Source organism: Hipposideros armiger, unplaced genomic scaffold, assembly GCF_001890085.2.
Source record: "Hipposideros armiger isolate ML-2016 unplaced genomic scaffold, ASM189008v1 scaffold_29, whole genome shotgun sequence".
Lineage (NCBI taxonomy): Eukaryota > Metazoa > Chordata > Mammalia > Chiroptera > Hipposideridae > Hipposideros > Hipposideros armiger.
The window spans coordinates 6,313,653-6,336,250 of NW_017731379.1; the positions used below are offsets into that span (position 1 = coordinate 6,313,653).

General features: G+C 36.4%; 1 protein-coding gene across 1 annotated transcript; it reads right to left on the bottom strand.

Moving 5' to 3' along the window:
* Positions 1-839: 839 nt before the first annotated feature.
* On the bottom strand, positions 840-21,318 carry DDX52 (DExD-box helicase 52). The gene is made up of 15 exons (XM_019636791.1): positions 21,190-21,318; positions 19,968-20,166; positions 18,983-19,113; positions 17,766-17,951; positions 15,972-16,115; positions 14,727-14,838; positions 13,887-13,959; positions 13,189-13,392; positions 11,479-11,569; positions 9,242-9,364; positions 8,962-9,112; positions 8,723-8,798; positions 7,383-7,454; positions 6,728-6,820; positions 840-1,193 (listed from the first exon to the last, which is right to left on the bottom strand). The coding sequence occupies exons 1-15, from the start codon at positions 21,274-21,276 to the stop codon at positions 1,136-1,138; spliced, it is 1,800 nt and encodes a 599-aa protein (XP_019492336.1). The 5' UTR covers positions 21,277-21,318; the 3' UTR covers positions 840-1,135.
* Between the last annotated feature and the right edge of the window lie 1,280 nt (positions 21,319-22,598).

Genomic DNA, 22,598 nt, shown 5'->3' on the forward strand with positions numbered 1-22,598 from the left:
CCTGACTTTAGAGTAAAAGGCTGAGAATAAAGGAAATAAATGTTTAATTCAAATGCTGCTGAGAAAATATTATCTTATTGTACTGCAGTAGTGTTGATATTAATAATACTCATGTCAGGTGTCATGCTAAGTAATTTACATGAATGAAGTTGATTTTTTATTTCATTGTACAAAAACTACCAACTGAGAAAACTCTGCTAGTAGTAAATAGTCTCCATCACTGTATAATCATAATCCTTTACCTTTGGCAGAGACCTGCTTACTGAATGGGTGGAAGGGTCATAAGCCTCAGGAAAGATAAGCTGTAAGAGAATGGAGCCAGGGGTATATCAACTAACAGGAACATTGTTTCTTATCAGGATAAAATGTTTATCGGTTTTCATGCAAAGTCATCTTGAATGGAAAGAGACAGGAAAGAGCCTGGTTAAATGGAAAATGAAGTAAGAAAGGGAGAGGCTAACCATAATCTTATAATTGCAACATTATGACAGGTAAGGTATGAGCTACCTTACTGATGAGGTAGAAGGATATTTAATAGACCAAAGAATTTAAAATCCTAGAGAACTTGAATAATGAGCCGCCGAAGAGGCATCCCTTTGTTGTGACTCATACTACAAAAGTCCACAAGAAATTAAGAAATGATAAAATAAAGAGCAAGCTTCTTCTTGGTGTAAGCCTAGGATGTTCCTTGTCCATTCCAAAAAAAGGGGGTGGGAGGGTGGGGATGGGAAGGGGCATTCAATCTCAAGGCTTTACTTTGAAATTTGGTTCCAGATGTCTCTTCACAGCATACATCACACCTTCCTTCATACTTGAAAGGAAAAATCCTTAAGAATCCATCACATTTGGGTGTTTTTATTTTTAGCATAAGCTTTTGTTCTTCTATAAGAAGTATCTCTCTGGATTCAAACCACAAATGTCAATGAATATTACTTTCATTGTGCAATCATTTGAAAGTCACCTACATTGAAATTTGACAAAAATGCACTGAAAGTTTATGATCATTTTCCACCATTCCCATGTTCTTGTAGTTGATTTCAAGTGTTTGGTACAGGTGATTTTAAGATGAAGTATTCCATGAAAACAACATTCATGCTACGATCATAAAATTACAGTCTTTCCAAAAAATCTATTTTTAACTTTTGTCTTCAAGAGCTACTTTCTTCCTGCTGTTCTGACCAGTGACCTTTTTCCTGTGGCAAGGAAAGGAAGAAAAGTTCAATCAGAATTCTAGATATATGTACTTTCTAAAGGTCTACTAGTTTAGTAAACATGCACTGAAACCTATTGTATAATCAAATATATGAGGCATTAGGAACACAAAGATGCATTCATTAGGACTCTGCCCTTTAGAAAACCACAATCACCTAAGTGAGACAGAAAGATCAGAATAACTGTACTACCCTACAACACGGTATAAAAGACATTCTGATCCTGACCTAATAGTAAGAGTTCACACTGATTAAGTGCCAATACTATTATAAGTGCTTTACATTATATATTATATACATATATATACATATATATATATATGTATCACGTCAGATAATCTTCCTAACTTATGAAGAAGATTCTATTATTATCCTCATTTTAAAGATAAGGAAAATGAAACAGAATGGTTGGGCAACTTGCTCATCACCATATACTGGTAATAAATGTTAGACATGAATCCCAACAGTCTGATTTTAAAATTTGGTGAATAGTGAATATCATCAATTAAGTGTTAACACAGAAAAAGCAAACAGATTTTGAGAAAATACTCAATGTTTGCATACCACAATACAGTAATGCGAAGTTCTCAGATGTATATTAACTCATTTAATCCTCAGCCAACATTGAGTTGCAGAATTAGTATTATAGGGTTGTCGGAAAAGTCATGATGTATTTTGTCTATGTGTTTCAAAGGTCATTTATTTATAGAAAGAACAAAGTTCAATCAGTGATACATTGCCCATTTTGCTCAATAACCTTTTGCCATCTTTCAGTGAGCTTCATAATTCCTTGTTCATAGAAGGACCTGTCTTTATTAGCGAAAAACTGAACAAGGTGCTGATTTACAGCCTCATCTGAACTGAACGTTATACCACGCAAGGACTTTTGAAGAGAGCAAAACAAATGGAAGTCTGACGGTGCAAGGTCAGGAGAGTATGGTGGGTGTGGCAACACATCCCATCCAAGCTCCAATAATTTTTGATGGGTGATCAAACTTGTGTGTGGTCTCGCATTGTCACGATGGAACACAACTCCTTTACAGTTAACAAGCTCTGGACATTTCTGGATGATGGATTTGTTCGAACTGTCCAATTGCCGAAGGTACGCATTCAAATTGATTGTTTGGTTCCTTGGTAGGTGCTCGAAAAACACGACACCTTTAAAATCCCACCACACTGAGAGCATAACCTTCCTCTGATGAATGTCTGCTTTCGATCTCGTTTGAGGCGAATCATAACATCGGGACCAAGACTGTTTGCGCACCACATTGTTGTAAACAATCCACTTCTCATCACCAGCTATCAGTCACTTCAAAACAGGATCGTTTTCCTCACGTTTAATGAGCATATTGCAGATGTTTATACACACCTTCAAATGAACTTCTTTGAGTTCATGTGGAACCCAAATATCAAGCTTGCTTACGTATCCCAGCTTCTTCAGGTGGTCGTGAACGCTTGAATGATGGATGTTCAATGTTTCTGCAATCTCTTGTGTCACGTAATATGGGTTTGACTCTATCAATGCCTTTATTTTGTCGTCATCAACCTCAGTGGGCCTCCCTGACTGAGAAGCATTGTTGAGATCAAAATCACCAGCACGGAATTTCGTGAACCATCGTTGGCACTGACGTTGTTGTAAAGCATTGTCACCATAAACTTTAAGCAACTTTTCACAAGTTTGATATGCATTCTTCCCTTTATGGAAGTAAAAGAGTAAAATATGGCAAAAATGCACAGTTTGGTCTTCCATCTTCAACTTGTGAAATCTCCAAAACTCAACCAAATGGCTCAATGTTTTTTAGAATGAAGCTAGAACTGTCAGCTGTCAAATGACATAGCAATAACATAGATGCGAATGACTCTAGTACTTCCAAAAATGAACTAGTGACATCTGTCACTAACATGCATTATGACTTTTCCGACAACCCAATATTTTCAGGTTTATAGCTCAGTTGGGAAGCTGGACCTAAAGATATGGATGTAACAGTTATCAGCATAGAGGTATGAGCTGAGGCTACAGGTGTGTATAGAATCATTAAAGGAAAATCTATATTGGAAAGGTAAGCTAGAGTCAGATCAGTTTGTATGTTAAGAAGCATGGCCTTCAAATGGGAAGAAAATCGAGAAAGCATCTTAAGCAGTCTAGACAAAATTTATACCAAGTGTCCTCCAAGTCTCAGTGCAGCTTTAAGTTTTAATAATCTCAGAAGTATAAAAGCTACAAACTGACAAAAATCACCATTTAAAGTGTAATTATTTAAAATATTGATGTTCTTATTAAAACTCAACATAGCCACCATCTTATGCTCTAGCTGAATGTTACTTTCATCAGCTGCTGCTCAATGCCTGAAAGAATTGCACTTCCAATCCCAGCTTTAAGATCATCCAAAGAAAGAGGTTCTAATGCATGTACAACAGCTCTGATATGGCCCACCAAAAGAAAAAGTCTAATGAGAGAGATTAAGTGGCCAAGCAGAATGACCTTCTCTACCAATCCACTGGTTTAAGTGTTACCCAGAAATTGTTGCCACAAAAAATTTAAAAACATACTAAGAATTCACAAAAATTTAACCAAAGAGATAAAAGACCTGTACTCATAAAACTATAAGACACTGAAGAAAGAAACTGAAGAAGATACAAATAAATGGAAGCATAAACCATGCTCATAAATAGGAAGAATTAACATCATTAAAAAGTCCATACTAACCAAAGCGATCTATAGATTGAATGCAATCCCTACCAAAATACCAGTGGCATTTTTCACAGAACTAGAAAAATAATCTTAAAATTTACATGGAACCACAAAAGATCCCAAATAGCCACAGCAATCTTGAGAAAGAACAAAGTTGAAGGTATCACACACTACCTGATATCAAACTATACTACGAGGCTATAGTAATCAAAATGGCATGGTACTGGCATAAAAAAAGACACATAGATCAATGGAACAAACTAGAAAGCCAGAAATAAACCCATGCCTATATGGTCATTTGATCTATGACAAGGGAAGCAAGAATATACAGTAAATGGTGTTGGGAAAACTGGACAGATACATGCAAAAAAAATGAAACTGGACCACCTTCTTACACCATTAAGAATAAACTCGAAATGGATTAAAGACTTAAATGTAAGACCCAAAACCATAAAACTCCTAGAAGAAAACACAAGCAGTAAACTTTATGACATTTCTCTTAGTAATATTTTTCCTGCTATTTCTCCTTAGGCAAGGGAACCAAGAGAGAAAATAAACAAATGGGACTACATCAAACTAAAAAGTTTTTGCACAGCAAAGGAAACTATCAAGAGAACAAAAAGACAGCATACTGAATTGGAGAAGATATTCACCAATGATACATCTGATAAGAGGTTAATATCCAAAATTTATAAAGAACTAATATAACTCAACACCATAAAAAACAAACAATCCAATTAAAAAATTGGCAGAAGACTTGAATAGACATTTTCCAAAGAGGAGATACAGATGGCCAATAGACATATGAAAAGATGCTCAACATCACTAATAATCAAAGAAATGCAAATTAAAACTACAATGAGATTATCAACCTCACACCTGTCAGAATGGCTATCGTCAATAAACCAAAAACAACATGTGTTGGTGGGGGTACAGAGAAAAAGGAACCCTCATGCACTGTTGGTGGGAATATAAACTGATGCAGCGACTATGGAAGACAGTTTGGAGGTTCCTCAAAAAATTAAAAACAGAACTACCTTATGACCCAACAATTCCACATCTGGTATTTATCCAAAGAAATCCAAAACACTAATTTGAAAAGGTATATGCACCCCTATGTTCACTGCAGCACTATTTACAATAGCCAAGATATGGAAGCAACCTGAGTGCCCATTGATAGGCAATTGGATAGAGAAGATGCGATACATATATACAATGGAATATTACTTGGCCATAAAAAGGAATGAAATCTTACCATTTGCGACAACATGGATATAATGCTAAGTGAAATAAGTCAGACAGAGAAAGACAAATATCATATGATCTCACTTATATGTGGACTCTAAAGAACAAAACAAACAACATAGAAACAGAGTCATAGATACAGATTACACACTGATGGTTGCGAGAGGGGAGGTGTGTTGGCGGATTGGGTGAAAAAGGTGAAGGGATTAAGAAATACAAATTGGCAGTTACAAAATAGTGATGGGAGACGTAAAGTACAGCATAGAGAATATAGTCAATAATATTGCAACAACTATGTATAGTGCCAGGTGAGTACTAGACTAATCAGGGATCACTTCGTAAATTACATAAATGTCTAACACTATGCTATACCTGAATATAAAATAATATTGAATGTCAACTTTAAAAAAATAATTTAAAAAATGTCACAAAACTAAGTACAAGTGAAATGAAAAGGATTACTCTTTCAAATGTTATTTTTGTAAGTTGTAGCATTTATTCTTCCCAAGTTATTAAAGCATTAAAACTTTAGGCCACTCTGTGCTCTCTCTCTGTGCTTGAACTGAACATTATTTCCCATAGTCGGTACAAAATGTTAGGTTACTCTTGTTCCACTTAGAAAGAAGGAAAGCGCATTCCAGTTGTCATGTCTTTGTTCATCTTGTTCCTCTACATGCCTAGATTTTACCTCTCCTTAAAGATTGTTCCACCTCCTTAAAACTTTCTGTGACTATACCAATGCATGATTTTTCCCTTCTCTAAACTATTTTATTTAAAAATTATTCTCTAATTCTTTTCTTATATACTAACCTCCTTCCCTAACTTCAAGAAATGGGTCTCATTTTATAGTCATTTGTATAACCTACTACCATCAAGTAAATAATAGGACAACAGGTACTCAGAAAACGCCTACATTTCATATATATTATATACTAACTGGTATTGGTAGACTCTGGAGCGTATCATTTTCCATAAATAGTGGAGAGTTGTATTATTCAGAATATATTAGCTTACCCCTATGAAAACATGTAGCTTCCTATCAGTACTGGGCAAAAAAATTATACACACACACACACACACACACACACACACACACACTATACACTTAAAAAATCTATACTTTAAAAATCCTCATAAAACTCAGCTAAACTACTACAAATTTAACCAAGTTATACTTTTTAGAGGTGTTACAATGTGCTTCAGCATAAGCCTAAGATTATACTGAAATCCTGCCCAGAATATATGGAGCTTCAAGGAAGACTCCATCAATTTGAGTCCTAACTATTGGCCTCAATAGTATGTGCTGATGCAGGATGTATGGAGATGGTGGGCAAAGCAATTCTAATTCATGGTGAATTGAAATCATATTTTCAGAGATGGAAAAAAACAGATCAGTAATAAACAGATACAGAAAAATTCCAAGATTGAATCATCCAAATTCCCAAATCACAGCCAACCTTATATTACTTTAATTACATTTTATAATGGACTGAAGGCCTATTAATTCTACTTCTAACAACTTATCCTAAGGAAAAATAATGCCTACGATAGCTATGTGATGGACTCACGATACACTTACCGTTTATCCTTAGCTTTTTCTAAAAAATATTTTGGAGTTGTGCTAATGCTCTCCCTTTCCAATGGTTTCTTAATCATCTTTTTCTTTTGTTTGCTGAAAGTTACAAAGTAAGAAAGGAAAGAATTAAATTGAGTGTAACTTAATTTAAAAGAGCTAAAACTAGTTTTTATTCTTGGTTACAAAATTCATTTTTTATCCACTCACTGGTTTACAGTGAGTGTATCCACTTTAATATACTAGATTACCTAATAGCATAGAGAGGTAACCCAAAGGGATGATAAATGCAATCAATTTTTAATTAAAAAGGCAGTGATTATGATTAAAATATGTCCTGTGTCAACCTTATATCTTGTGCTAACAAGCATTACAATTTGATTTTGGCCAATTAACTGCTTTTTACCAGTTTTATGAACTAAAACAAAATCTAAGCATATTTCACTCATACTGAACAATTTTTCTAAAAATCTGAATACTTAAAATTTCCAGGGTGAAAAAACTGGCAAGGAAAGTACACATTCACAAATATTTAAAAGGGAAATTTTTATCTTAAAATGTTCTAAAAGAAGTATTGTTAGAACTATAATGTGTAACAGTGTGAAAGCAAGAATGTATATGCAAAGAAAGAGAGAAGCTCCAGGTAAATTCAAGATTGTACCTTAGTAGTTTTTGGAAACCTTTTATATATTCTGGTACAGGACATCCGGCCTGCTGTATAACATTGGCAATGCTGAAAAAGAGACGCTCAAATATAAATTTGTATCTTATCAAACTGATGTTTATGAACTTAAGCCCTCTGCACAATACAAGAGGAACTAAAACTACAGTAACAAGAAAGTAATCCAGTAAAGTGTTTTAATATACTATCAATTATCACCAGATTGGATTACTGAGAGAACTGCCTGCTACACTAAAATCAATGAATTGATGAATAATTTTGATAGCAGCTATTTCTACTCAACATTTATCAAGCCCTAAAAAGCTACTAAGCTCAATCTTGGATAAGACACCGACTAAAGCCAGAGTAAAGCTTAAATTTATTAAGAGATAGTGCTTACTGTGGGTTTGGCATTGTTTTAAGCTTTTCATGTATAGTAACTCATTCAATCCTCACAATAACCCTTTGTAGTAAATTCTATCATCATCCCCATTTCCCATATGGAAAAATGATGTGCACAGTTACACTGCTATAGGGTTCATCAGATTCACATGCTTGGAATTGCCAAGGAGACTTTAGGTGAATCTAGGCTGTTAGTATCTCCCCTACACATGCACATGTGTAAGTCAGTTCAAAGCAAAACCAAGGCTGACAGAGCGATGGCTCAGAAGGCACAAATCGCAATCTTTGCCAAAACTGACAAACAAATCAAAGTATAAACTGCCTTCAACTGTAACTCAATTTCAATTGTTAGAAATGTGACACGTTATCAGTTATCATCAGCCTAATTTTCTGTAGGCAGCCAAAATGTAGGAAACTCAGCTTCTATATTAAAATCTATGATGATGGGCTAAATTAAGACCCATGACTCTAAAAGTATATCTGTTATATGTTACCAGGCTTCAAGGGGCTACAAGTGAATAATATTGGGGTGTGTTACTAAAATAGTTTTTCCTGCACTACATATAAAACTCCACCTGCCCCTAAGACTAATGGGAAGGATGCACCATGGTAAGTGGTAATTTTGACTGGGCTGAAGAGACTCAGGAGTTAACTTAAACTATTCATCATCCAATAACCTTAATATTACATTGTAAGTAATATTAACTGGGAGAATTCTGTGTCTGAAACTTAATGAATATCCCAAAATTCTAATAATGGAAGGGCAAAAACAAGGCTTTTCTTATCATTTTTCCTTTTCTCATGGCTAAAATTTGGTTGACTAATACCATAACAGAATTTGAGACATGGCCGTTTTATAATTATCTATTATTTGTGCATAAGTATAAGGCTAATGAATCAATTTTTCCAACTTAATACTGTTAATTTTCCTAATTTACCTTCTTAATAATGGTTTATCATCTTCAGTGAAAAATGTAACAGCTTTTCCTTTATGCCCTGCTCTTCCAGTTCGACCTGAAAGAAATCAGACCATTAAAAAACCCACTTTTTTGAGAAAGGGACCTTCAAGATTCACATAGAGAAGTCACTGGATTTCCACAGCACTAAAAAATGAGCAGTTTGTAGGGAAGAATAGAGGTGCTAAGGGGGATGAGTGGGGAGGCAGGGGGCAACTCACCTATCCTGTGGATATATTCCACTGAGCTGGTTGGAAAGTCATAATTGATCACCAAGTTCACACCTTTAAAATCAATTCCTCTGGCTAGCAAGGCTGTACAAATAAGGACCCAGATTTTTCCTGCTCTGAAGCTGTGGACTGTATTATCTCTCTGGTTAACAGAACATATATTAAATGTTTTAGTACCACTTTAGGAATGGAAAACAAGTACTTTGTAAGTTTAATGCCAGTATTTTAAAACTGAGATTTCTTTATTTCGAAAGTATACATTTGACTTTACCTGTTGCTGTGTTCTGTCTGCATGAATAACATCCACATTAATACCTTCATATATGAGCTCATGAAAAAGTTCTTTAGCCCTTTCAATGGACTGAACAAAAACAAGAACAGGTGGATTGAAACCCTAAAAGAAAGGCAAAAATCAGCATACATAACCCATAATCAAGAATACAATCGCAGTATTTCATCATTTTATTTCACAAAAGAATCCAATTCAATTTAGTGTACTTTTCTGCCAAATTTCTTGGACCAGTGTTCTAAATCTGCCCATCTTCCACATCTTCCATGGGTTCTTTCCACTAAACTTGAACTGTACTTTCCATCTTGCTAATTCCAATAATCTTGTCTAATTAACCACCTTCACCCTTGTACAGTGACTGACGCCCACTCCTTGAAACAATAATCTCTTGGCTTCTGTGCCTCAGAATTTTTTTGATTCTACTTAAAATGTAATGACTGTTTTTTAAATTTGTTATCTATCCTAATTGTGGGTATTCCCCCAAAGCTTAGTCCTTGGTTTTCAATTCTTTCAAAATAATCTTTATCTTATTAAATTAAATGAAATCTCAGTTATCAACTACCAGCTAAAGCAAATGATTTTACATTTATATCATCCAATTCTGCCTCTCTCTAAATCAGCTTTCTTTATTTTCAACTGTCTATATCAGAGCTTATTCTTTTTATTTTGGTTCACACACCCTTTTCAGAATCTAATGAAAGCTATGATGCTTTCTAATAGGCAACCACACATTCACACAAAATCTAACATAATTTCAGAGGATTCACAAACCTCCTAAAGCTCATACATAGCTAAAAATCCCTGGTGTACAATCCCATGTGAGTATCTGTGAAAATCTTAAATTTCCTATTGTCAAATGATGCCCTTAAGAATACTTTAAAAACCAACACACAGCATTTATTATGTGCCAAGTACTGCTATAAGTACTATATTTGTATTAACTCATTAATACTAAAACAACTCTAAGAGGTAGATATTATTCCCAATTTATAAATGAGGAAACTGTGGAAGATGTTAATTTGACTAAAGCTAGAATATCAACCCAGGTAGCCTGGCTCCAGCGTCCACGCTCTTCAACTTCTGTAGTCACCTGATACTGGCAAACACCTTTCCCTTTCATTCTCCAACTATTTTGAAAGTTCCGCCATGAATGATGGCTGTCACCTTTATTTTTTCCTTATCTCTAGCCAGCCTAATTTAATAGCCTGCTAATTGGTTTCCTTACTTTCAGTCTCCTTTTATTACAATCCATCTTATATATCACTGCGTTTAACAAATTTTCTTTTAAAATTATGTAGCTACATTTTTAAAAATTAAAAAAAAAATTTTTGGCTAAATTCTTTAACAATGTTCAGTGGTTTCTCTCAACTTGACCTGAACTCTCTCCTGTCCAACCTGATCTTTAATTCCCAACATAAACTCTCTACCTTAGACAGGTAACTTCTTCATTAGTCTCCAAACACATTGTGTTCACCTCCACCTCTGAGACTTCACTCCTTACTCCAGCTACTCCTCGAGCCAGCAATACTCTTCTCCCCACCCCACCGCCCCCATCCCCCCACACCACCTTTTAATCCTACAAATCCTTCAAGGCCCAGATTAGTAGCATTTCCTCTATAAGGCTTTCCCCAACCAATTCAACTCACCCTGATGGCGCCATTATAACTATATGAATGCTTAAGAAAAACATTCTGTAGCCTTTTATGGCACTTTATCACAAAATTTCTTACACAAGTATATTTATTTTAGCCCCTAAAAAAGACTAAATTCCAGGGGGCAGGGCTTAGGATTTATATTTCTTTTAGTACCCTGACCCTTTAGTACTTTTTAACTATGGTTTCTACTTAATATTTACTGAAGGGACACAATGAAAAAATCCCAGCCAGTGTCCTACTCATTCTACAATGCCCCAGTTCTATAAGAAACCAGCAGAGGGATGGGAGGAGATGAAGGGGGCAGAGAGATATGCAGATGTGCAAAAAAGAGGCTTTCAGGGCATCTGGTAGGGCTTTTGCAATTCTACCCATAAGATGGAAATAAAAAACTTACTGCACTTTAACAGGTGAGGCTCCCCTCCTTGAAACAAGAGTTGGCCCAATGTGCTTCTTAACAATTTATCACTGGATTATTAATATGATGCAGGGATTGTGCTCAGCCTCCTACCAGTAATATAAGGCTTGGTGACTTTCTCAAAATTCAAGAATGTTTTCCAAATATACCTTTTTAATAAGTTCTCTCATGGCTAGAAGTTTTCCAGTCTCAGACCCAACAAAGAGAAGCTCTTGTTCTACAGTCTCCACTGCAGAATTCCTGAGGAGAAAACATACCTTAAGTTTGCAAGAGCCAATTTTTGCTCTCTCCCACAAATTCTAAATAAATGAAAAAATTTACACACAACTACAATAAAATGAACATTTCCATTGTTAATATAAGTACTTAATTATTTATATTTTATCTTGAAGACAAATTTATTTTTAAAATGTTTTATCCTACCTATAAAAATTCTATCTCAAGGAAATTTGAAAAATGTAAATAATAAATTTCCCACAATTCTGCCATTTTAGAAAAAACGTTTGACATTTTGTTGGGTTCTAGACGTAAATTTTCATGTCTAATTACTTACTTACAAAATCTTTCTAAAACTAAAATTATTGGGTAAAATAACGAGAACATTTTTAAGGTTATCATCACATATAGCTAATTTTTTTCTTAACGATTAGCAAGGGTTTATTTACAGACAGACAACTGTGGTTGAAGTATCTTCAGGCTTTATTAACACTCTGTAAGTTGCTGCAATACATTATGCCACATCATAAATATTTTTTCCATTCTGTTGTCTGCCTTTATATTTATTGTGAATTTATTCTATTTTCTTTTTATACACAGGAGTTATGTTTAAAGCAGACAGGGTATTCTTTACACTTCCATTTGTCTCCTTTTTTACTTAACATGGTATTACAAACACTTTCTCATATAGCTAGTCTTCATACTTATCATTTCATGGGCTGTATAATAATCTTACCAAGTGGCAATATCATCATTTCCAAAAACTTTTTCTACCATTGAGCATTCATTTAGCATAAAGTGCTCCCAAAAATATTTTTTAAAAGGAATTATAAATCAAGCTACTCAGTAACATCAGTTTCCTCCTCTGTGGTCCTACTTAGTTAAGCCATCAAAGAAACTAAAACCTCTGGGTGGGGCCGGCTGAGTGGCACGTAGGTTAAGAGCTGGCTTGGGACGCCAGAGGGCCCCGGTTCGGATCCCACATGTGTGGGCCAGTGACACTGCCCTCTACAGCTAAGACGCTGAACAACAGCTCAACCTGGAGGTGGGCAACCTGGAGCTGGGCTGCCGTGAGTTGCCGGCGACGGCGTAGGCTGCAGCCCTTGCTGCAGTGGGTTGCCATGGGCTACCGTGTGGAGCCAGCAGCCAGCATGAGAGGCCGTCCAGAAACGGGCGACTGATCTGCCTCGCCTGGGAAGAGCGCAATGATGGTGCCAACTTGGGCCAGTGAAGCAACGTCCTCCACAACTAGATTGAAGAACAAAACGACAGCAACTTGTCTGTTCCCCTTTCCCCAATTCCCCAGCACTGTTCCCATCCCCCAATTCCCCAATAAAAATCTTTAAAAAAAAATAATAAATTAATTAAATAAAAGTAAATCCTCTGGGTGGCCACAGAACTCATGTCATACTTTGTGGATGGGAAAAATCAACTGAAAGCACAATAATGGGAATGCTAATATGAAGATGAAAATCTCCCCTTTGGGTTATTCTAAAAACAAAATCAATCTTGACTTTAGAATATTTCTTTCAGTAAAACTCTCTCCATTATTAATCTTAGGCCAAATAACCTATTTCTTTGAGTCTAAAAAAATGACTTGTATTTAAAAAATAATCAGTGGGATATTGTGGAAGAACAATTACCTTGCTCCAATGGATACAGTAATGACATTGTCCAGGTTAAGTTTGCACCACTGCTCGACATCATATGCGAAAGTTGCACTGAACATTGCTCTTCTGACCTTGTGGGATGTGCAGGCCAGGAAAATGGAAGCCAGCTGGTCTCTGAACCCAGTTTTGCCATCTTCAAACAATTTATCTGATTCATCTACTACCAGCCATTCAACACTAAGAAATAACAAAACAAATTATAGATGTTGAACTGGAAGATAGAAGACACTTCACTAAACACTTCACATGCTGCCTCTCAGATCCACATACCATACCACAAAAAGGTACAAAAAAAAAAAAAAGCAGGAAAAAGGTAAAAATAAGGTAATCATCAATTAATGTACCTATTCCATTAGCCTCAAAGATAATGAGGTTCCATTAGCAACAAGAGCTTCCCATAAACCTTATAAACTCCATCACAGTTGCTGAAAGACATGAAAAAGTCTAGGGGAATTCTGTACTAACTGCTCATCAGAATCTGTAACTTTCTTCCAAACCAGATAGTTATTTTTCCATGATTTTAGTGAAAACCATTATTCTCAGCACCAACACTTACTGGAAGTTAGCAGATACCATAACAAGCTCCAAAGGGCAATAATACAAGCAACTGAGGACATAACATAATCAACTAAATGAAAAACACATAGAAGACATTAAAATGTTATCTGTACCTTGTTAAATCTATTCCTGGAGGATCCTGTTTTAATAAATAGATTAGTCGATTTGGAGTAGTCACAAGAATATCTATAGGAAAAACAAACAGTACAAATTGCAAACACAGGAGTCATCCCTCTTGAACTAGAGAATTAAGCCTCCTGAATTTCAGTTAATAACCTAAAGTGGAGAGAAGGGAGTAGTTACACTCACTACACCAGCACCACAAAAGTTCTTTCTTGTCAGTAAGCTAAAATCTGCATATTTTTTATCCATCATAGCACAAACTAATATAGCGCTAACTCTATTATATTTTATGTCTTCTTAACTTCTAAGAGGCAAGAACACTATAATCCAACAGTTTTTTCAAACTTTTTTTTCTTTCAGGAAAATCCCTTTTGAAATGAAATTTTACTCAGAAGCTCAAGATAAAAAACAGGTAATAGCAGATTCTCTGGCTGACATAAGGATAGGGATGCAAGACAACTCTTTGTTGTAGGGAGTTGTCTTGTACACTGTAGGATGTTTAACAGCATCCCTGGCTTCTACCCTCTAAAGATTAGTAGCACCCCTCCCCAGTTTTGACAACTTAAAACGTCTCCAGATATTGCCAAATGTCCCTGGGGTAGAGAGGATGAGGTGGGGGTGGGAGGCAAAACTGCCTTTGGTTGAGAACCCACTGGTATATATTTATAATAACTACTGGGTGGGAATGGGGAAGAGATTTCTTTTAGCTTCTCTAAAAATCACCCTAATTATATGCATGACTATACTTTAAGAACTCTTAGGTGGCAACTAGGATATGTGTAATTTCTAAATCCCATTCATACTCTATATCTCAAGCATGAATCCCTTACCAAACTTCTTAGACGATTTTGGTCCAAATTTCTTGGCTGCAACTGCTGCTTTGTGGATCATGTGTATCCTGAATCCTGTTCCCTCAGATATTTTTACTAACTCTCGGTGAATCTAAAACAGAAAATGATAAAAACATTAGCTACTAAAATATTTGGATAAGATATACAGTCTCATCATTAACAAAATAAATCCTTTACCAATCCATGAATATCTAAAATTAAACCCGTAATAATCTGTAGATTAACATGGAATCTCAGCATTTTGGAACTTCAATGCCTAATAAGATTCAGTAGTTTCTTCAGGTCTAGTAAACTAGTTCCAAGAGATAAAACCAAAACTCTTCCAATCTGTCACATATTATTTTTAGAATAAAGTACCACTGAAAACTATTACATACTTGGTATGTATTTTATATTAAGCACATTGGGAAAGAGGGAAGCAGATCATTGTAGTTTTTACTTTCTCAAAAACTGAGATGAGGGCCGGCCGAGAGGCGCGATGGTTAAGAACTGGCTTGGGACGCCAGAGGGCCCCGGTTCGGATCCCACATATGAGGGCCAGTGACACTGCCCTCTGCAGCTAAGATGTTGAACAACAGCTTGACCTGGAGCTGGGCTGCCGTGGATCAGCGGCGATGGTGTAGGCTGCAGTCCTCTGCTGCAGTGGGCTGCCATAAGCTACCATGTGTAGCCAGCAGCCAGTGTGAGCGGCCAGCAGCCACCGTGAGCAGCCGTCCAGAGGCCGGCGACTGATCTGCCTCGCCCGGGAAGAGCTCAATGATGGTGCCAGCTTGGGCCAGCGAAGCAACACCCTCCACAACTAGACTGAAGAACAAAAGGAAAGCAACTTGTCTGTTCCCCTTCCCCCGATTCCCCAGCGCTGTTCCCCTTCCCCAATTCCCCAATAAAATCTTTAAAAAAACAAACAAACAAAAAAACTGAGATGAAGTTGCAGTTTTCTAGGTGAGAAAAATAAATTTTAGAGACAGACTATATATTACAGTAGCCTTTCAACTTCAAGGATCTTATTCACCAAAGAAGTATAATGTTAAAATCATGTTTTAGAAAATTAAAAACCATTTACCCATATGCAATACCATACAGAGCAGTGTGCTGTGTACAGAATATTTGACCATGACAAACGACACAGGCCTTAGTTTTTTGAGACCTTTTTATTGCCCTCAAATAAGAACGATGACTGAAGCAAACACCAAACACATCCTCTTCAGAAGCTACAAGTCGTACCTGGTTGGCGAGTTCTCGTGTTGGTGATATAATCAGGGCTCTGAAGCCTTTATTTGTGGGCTGTTTCAGGTGCATTAAAATGGGAACGCTAAAAGCCAAAGTCTTTCCAGATCCAGTAGGGGCAGAAGCCAGAAGTTCTCGACCCTAAAAACAGGTATATTAAGCACAAGAAAAAATACACATATTTTTCAGAGCCTGGTCAAATAGTGCTATCAGCCATAGAAATAACGAATAAAATTACATATAGTAAATCCAATTATTCATGTTCCCATCACACTTCTAACGTCTCCCATATTTGCTTTCCACCCCTGCCACCACCACTCCAATGGAGTGTCTGAGAACTGGCACTGAAGTCCATTTGAACTAAAGAACGTGGTAATTAAAAGCTAAAGATAATTCACAGCCTCAGTTATTTCCATTACTTCAATTTTTCTTTCCCACTAAAATCTTTATCAAAGCAAAATTACACAACCAACTTTTTGTCCTGATATCTGCACTGCTCAATCCTTAGGGAAGGTTTTAATATGCAACAGAATGGCCGAAAGAAATAAAAAGTGGCGATAACCAGAGTGACAAGAGTAATTTATAGGTGACAATCTTCAGAAAGGCAATGTGATTTTTAAAGCTTTAAGCTAAAGTCACAAATAATCTTAAATGAAAACTAAAAGCAAACTTACTATGAGTCAATGACATCATTCAAATGTATTCTCATTTCAGTTTCCAAAGAAAATGAAAAGGACTAGTAGCGATGAAAAGGTAACTCATATACTATGGCTATCAGAACTGAAGGCGATCTTAGTTACGTGGAGGGAAAAAGTCAGCTTTCCTAAAGTCAGCTTTCCTCACTACGAAAAGAAATCTCAAAAAGGTTTAAGTTCCAAAAATCTAGGTTAACCCATACATCTGTCAATAGACAGATATACAAACTGTGGTATGAGTGTATTCATACAATAGAATACTACTCACTATTCTCAGTAACTAACCACTGATATATGCGAAATGGATAAATCTCAGAAACAGTATGCACAGTGGAAGAAACCAAAAATAAAAGAATAAATAATGAATGATTCCACTTATATGGCATTCTAGAAAAGGAAAATTTAATATATGGCAATAGAAATCAGAACAGTTGTTACCTCAGGGTAGGGGTGAGGACAGAATAGAAAGGGCACAGGAGAGTCTTCTGGGGTGATAGAAACGTTACACATCTTCATTGGGGTGGTGTTTACACAGGGTACGCACTGTTGAAACTCACTGAACTGTGCACTTAAAGTCTATGTATTTTATTACACATCAAGTATACTTCAATAATAAAAAGTACTGGGGAAAAAAACAAAGTCAGGTTGGTATAAGAATTCTGTATTTTTGAAATAGCTCCTGGGAATTATAAACTAAATTATGAATGAATAAACAGAACATAGTCCCTATTCTCGGATTTGCACTAATTATATTTATCTTTCCCATTTATACTCTAGTAAAATGAGCAAGATAAATATAACTAGTACAAATATGCAGTAGTTTAAGGTGTAAGAAATGCTGCAAGAAAAAAGACACACTAAATACCATGGAGACTTGGGTGGTAGGGAAGTGTTGGTAAAGGACAAAGATTACATCTAGCTGTAGTGATCAACACAAGTTTTATGGAGGCACAGGCATTTGAGGCGGACCTTAAAAGCAAGGGAAGGATTTCAACAATGAGAGATAAGGTAGGAAAGAAAGATTTCAAAGACAGAGGGAAGAGAAAGGGCAAACACAGGAAGAAATGTTAGAGGCATTCTAGACCTTCATACTCACATGCAGCATAACTGGAATGGCTTGCATTTGGATTGGCGTAGGTATCTGGAAGCCTGCATCTAGAATGTTCTGAAGCAGTCGAGGATTAATTTTATATTCCTGTTCAAGTTGCTGAAATGTAGCAACTGGGTCAGGAAGATCAGTTCCTTGAACATGAATTTTGTGTTTATTCCGAATGAAGTTTATCTGAAAAGTCACCATGCATATAGTCAAATACATTGTCAAGACGTTGTAAAGCAACAGTATGTTTCTAGGATAAGCTTTAGTAGCATATGAAACTTTCTGGTTAAATTCCAAGCCCAAAAAGATACAAATATTAGGTACATTTTATGCCCTTTCATAGAAAACCTTCATAACGATGAAACCTATCTATCCATGCTTTCTTCATATTAATGTGTCAATGCAATAATGTATTATTCATATCAATGTGCTACTGTCATAGTCATAACTTATAATCTCATATAAACTTCTAGAAGGTAGACACTGAAGCCATCTATTTTCTTTACATAGCGCTTAGCATACAAGTGCCAATGCTTTTTGATGATTTACCCTAAACTCTACTTATTAAAATTGAGTGCCAAAAGCAGAGTCAAGTACAATAGTATTGATTTGGTTTGTTTTCCCATTTTCTGATCTAGAGACAGCCAAATTCGGGATTCTGGGTTACTGAATTGAGCTGAACAATACTCTCCATCATCAACACAGCAGGCGTGTAGCAGACAGGTCAATGGTTTATTTGTTGTTTCATCTGTATTCTAGTCCCCCTAGTCCCACTTTATAAAAGAGGTTTCTGAAGAATTTAACTCAAATCCCTGTTGGAGGATATCCTAAACCAGTGAGTTTAAGGGGACAAAGGGGGCCAATTTTACATTTATCAAAAGAGGATAAGAAATTTTAAAAATTTAATTCTAAACACAGTATCAGTCTTGAAACTTGAATAGGTCAAAAATTATATAGAAGAATAATATCTATATAAACATATTAAGAATTATATATATATTTTTTTATTCACCTGTTCATTTCAGAATTTTAAACTTAAAATTTTTCAGCCACAGCACACTTACTTTGTTTTGTTTTTATTAAAGTGAAATTCAAACTAATGTAATCAATCTTGTATCTTAACAAAACCATATTCACTTTAATCAACAGAATAACCCAAGGACAGTGAAAAAGTCACTAGGTCAGAAAAGCAATTGGGGCTAAGACATTTTTCTAACCTTTTCTTTTCTGAGATGCTCCAACTTTCCTGAAGCTAGTTTATTTTCTCTTTTAGCTTTTTTATCTTCAATCTTTGCTTCCACAGATGATATCCACTGTATAGTAGAACCTTCTTCTTCTGAAGTAATTTCTAAAATATATATATTTTTAAAAAATTTTAAGTGCAACATTGTTGGGTGTAGCACATAGTCCATACCTTCACACTAAACAAAAAAAAAGTACTAGCTATTTCAACTAGATAAAAGAAGGTAATAGGAGGTATAAATATTGGAAAGGAGAGGCAAGTTCTATGTTGGCAAAATCAGAGCTCTGAAGCTCCTTCTCTTCTTTTTGTTAGTTATTTTAGCTGTGTAATATGCAGATCACTGTATACTTGAAAACAAGAATTATTGAAAAAAATACTTAAACAAAAAGAGATTTCAATGAACCAGCCAGCTTTTCTATATCCAAACAACCACCTAGAAAATACATATATGATAAAAGATATAGTAACAAAGATAAACATCCTCATACTAGAACACAGAAAAATACCTGTGAGAAATAGGCGAGTAAGAACAAATTCACAAAAGTTGAAATATAAATATCCAGTAAATAATATGAAAAGATGCTCAACCTTATCAGCTATCAAGAAAATAGAAATAAAAAAGTTTCATGCATTAGATTGGCAAAAAACTTAAGACCAACAGTACCCAGCCTTGACATAATGTGAGAAGTCATTTTGCAGTATCTGTTCAAAGAAAGAAGTGTGCATTCCTTTCACTCAGTGGCTCCACTTTTGGGATGCTAATTACAGAAACAGCCCTGTACAAATGGATATATGTACAAACATTGTAGCAATATTCGTAATGGCAAATATCTGGAAACAAACTGAATGCCATAAACTGAAGAATGGCTATATATGGTCTGATTTTGTGATGATAAGCTCGTATTATTTTTGTAACTGAAAAAAATTAAACACAGAGGGAAAAAAAATTAAGCACTAGCCTGAAGTCATCTTCTTCCTCTTTCTCTTGTTCTGGTCCCTCTTCCTTTCAGTTAGGCTCTCTTCTTTTTCCTCTTCATCTTGGAGCTCCTGATGAGTTCTTGATCCTCCACACTCACCTGGGACAGACTTCTTGTTTCCAAAAAAGTCCAGTCCCTGAAGCACCTCTGGAGAATCAAAGTCATATTTCCTTTTTCCTACCTAAAACCCAAAAAATTTTAAATGAAATCTAGGGACAGGCTGGCATTGCTTTCACCCAAGCAGTATTGGCAGTAAGGATGTGGGTCCAATGACTCCCCATCTTTTTTTACCATTTCACCAAATATTTGATGGGCTGACAAGTGTGTTTGGGCAAATGGAATCCAAGATGATATCTTTTCTGACCTTAAAGTAATAATAATAAGCATAATAGTGCCTAACACTTATATAATATATGTTTTTCAGAGTATCACTTACATGCCATCAGGCAGATTTCTAAGCATGTTTATATATACTAAATTACATCATTCTTCGACACCCTTTGAAGTAAATAGAAATATTACAAATGGGAAAATCGAGGCATTAGGAGTTAAGTAACTTAACCAAGGTCTCAAAACTGGCAGACTCAGGTTTTGAACCCAGAGTTCTGGCTCCAGAGTTCAAACTCAACAACTACATTATACCACCAGTCAGAGAAAGAAACACACGTGTCGCGGCCACACACACAAATGTCTGTAATCACAATATCAAAGGTGACATTCAAGATTTTCCACAACTAAGTCCTAACTTCTCCTGATTTATCACTCACTACTTCCCTATGTAAGACCCCTCCCCCCCCACCACCCATACACACACATTTCTAAATCGCTCTTCTCAATTTGTTACTTAACATGCGTGGGAATGAAAAGAAGCATGCCCATTCAAGGTATACACATGCCAAGCCAAACCTGGGTAGACTACAGGAGAAAAAGGTACTTTTGAAAGGATTACAACTGTCCTTTGAATAAACTAAGAAGGGGGCGGAGGGGCAGGCGTCTCCGTGCCAGTCCGAAGTTCGTTTACAAAAGAATAGGAAAAGAGTTAATTCAGACCGGGTAGGTCTGCAGGTAACCTGAACGCCAGAGAGAAAACGCCCCACGGCCAGGCCACAGCCTCTCCAAGTGCCGGGCCCCCCAGAAGCCAGGTCATTCTCCGGCTCCTGCTCCTTCTCAGTTACCCTGGCTTCTGTCCCCCTGCGCACAGTACCTGGAATCGGGCTGCGTCCGCCGAGAAGCGTCTCACGTCGAATTTGGCTCCCGCGCCAAGCCGGCGAAACAGATCGTGCGCATCCATCTTTACCCAGAAAGCTCTGCGGCCCCAAGGCGCCTGCGCAGAAGACTTCGCCCAGAAGGTGGGCTAGACCGTGGGCGGAAGTGGCTCTCGGGGGCGGAATCTAGCGGCTGTAAGACTAGCCCGTTTTACTGTCCTGTAGTGATATATGTCACTCTGTATGCTATATTACCCGTCATTATTCTTTCAAAAAATATTTATCAAGATCCTCTTATGCTGGGCATTGTTCTAGACTTTTAGGGATACTTTGGCGACTACTTCAAGATTCTCAACTCAGAAAATTTAACATTTTAGTGGGAACAGAAGATTTTGTTAAATAAGATAATTTCCGAAAATGAAAAGTGCTATGAAACAAAAGTGTAATTGATAGAGAAAGCAAATGGGGGGTGGGGGGAACTACTTTTAGGTAGATTATTTAGGTTCGTTCTGATGAAGTGATATTTTAGCATTGGGGATGAGAATTCCAGAAAGAGGAAATGCATGTCTGAAGAAGGCAAAAGGTTTGGAACATTGAGGAAATGGAAAGAAGGCCTGGATGACTGGAACTAAGTCTTAGTGAGGAAGTGTACAGATAAGGTGGGAGGGACAAATAGAAACCAGATCTCATAGAATCTTATAACAAGGTCATGGTAAGGAATTTGGATTTTAATCTAAACACTGGGGAAGCTTTAAAATGTTTTACTGAGAGAGCAACTCAGTAAAACTCAGTAAGCAAGAGATTTAGCTTATCACATTTTACTTTTTCTTCATTACATTTGCACATTTTTAAAAAATTTTTTACTTAAGCATTGCCTCTCCCCCTTCTAGAATAAAAGTCCATGAACACAGGGCTCTAATTTGCTTCACTGCTGTATCCCCAGTTCCCGTTCACACTCAATAAATATTTGATGAATGAAGAGTGAATGTTTTATAAAAGATTACTCTTGGTTATTTGGAGAATGGACCATACAAAGGGTAAGAGTAGAAACAAGGCCAGTCAAAGTAGAAATTGTCATGGTGGCTTGGACTAGGGTGGTATCTGTGCTGGTGGAATTAAATGGATAGATTTGAGATATATTTTGGAGGTAGAGCTAAATGCACTTGCTGTATTTATGTGGAGGTGAGGGAAAGGGAGGAATCAAAGATCGCTCCTAGGTTATTGGCTTGAAACCCTGAGTAGATGGCATGCCATTTACTGAGCTAGGAAAGACTAAGGGAAAAATAGCTATTTTGTGAGGATGGGGCATGGGGAGGGGGTGAATCAGTTGTTATATTTGGACATGTTAAGATGCCTAGTTGACTTTAAATGGAGACACCCAAGTAGATAGTTGGTTCCATGAGTCTGA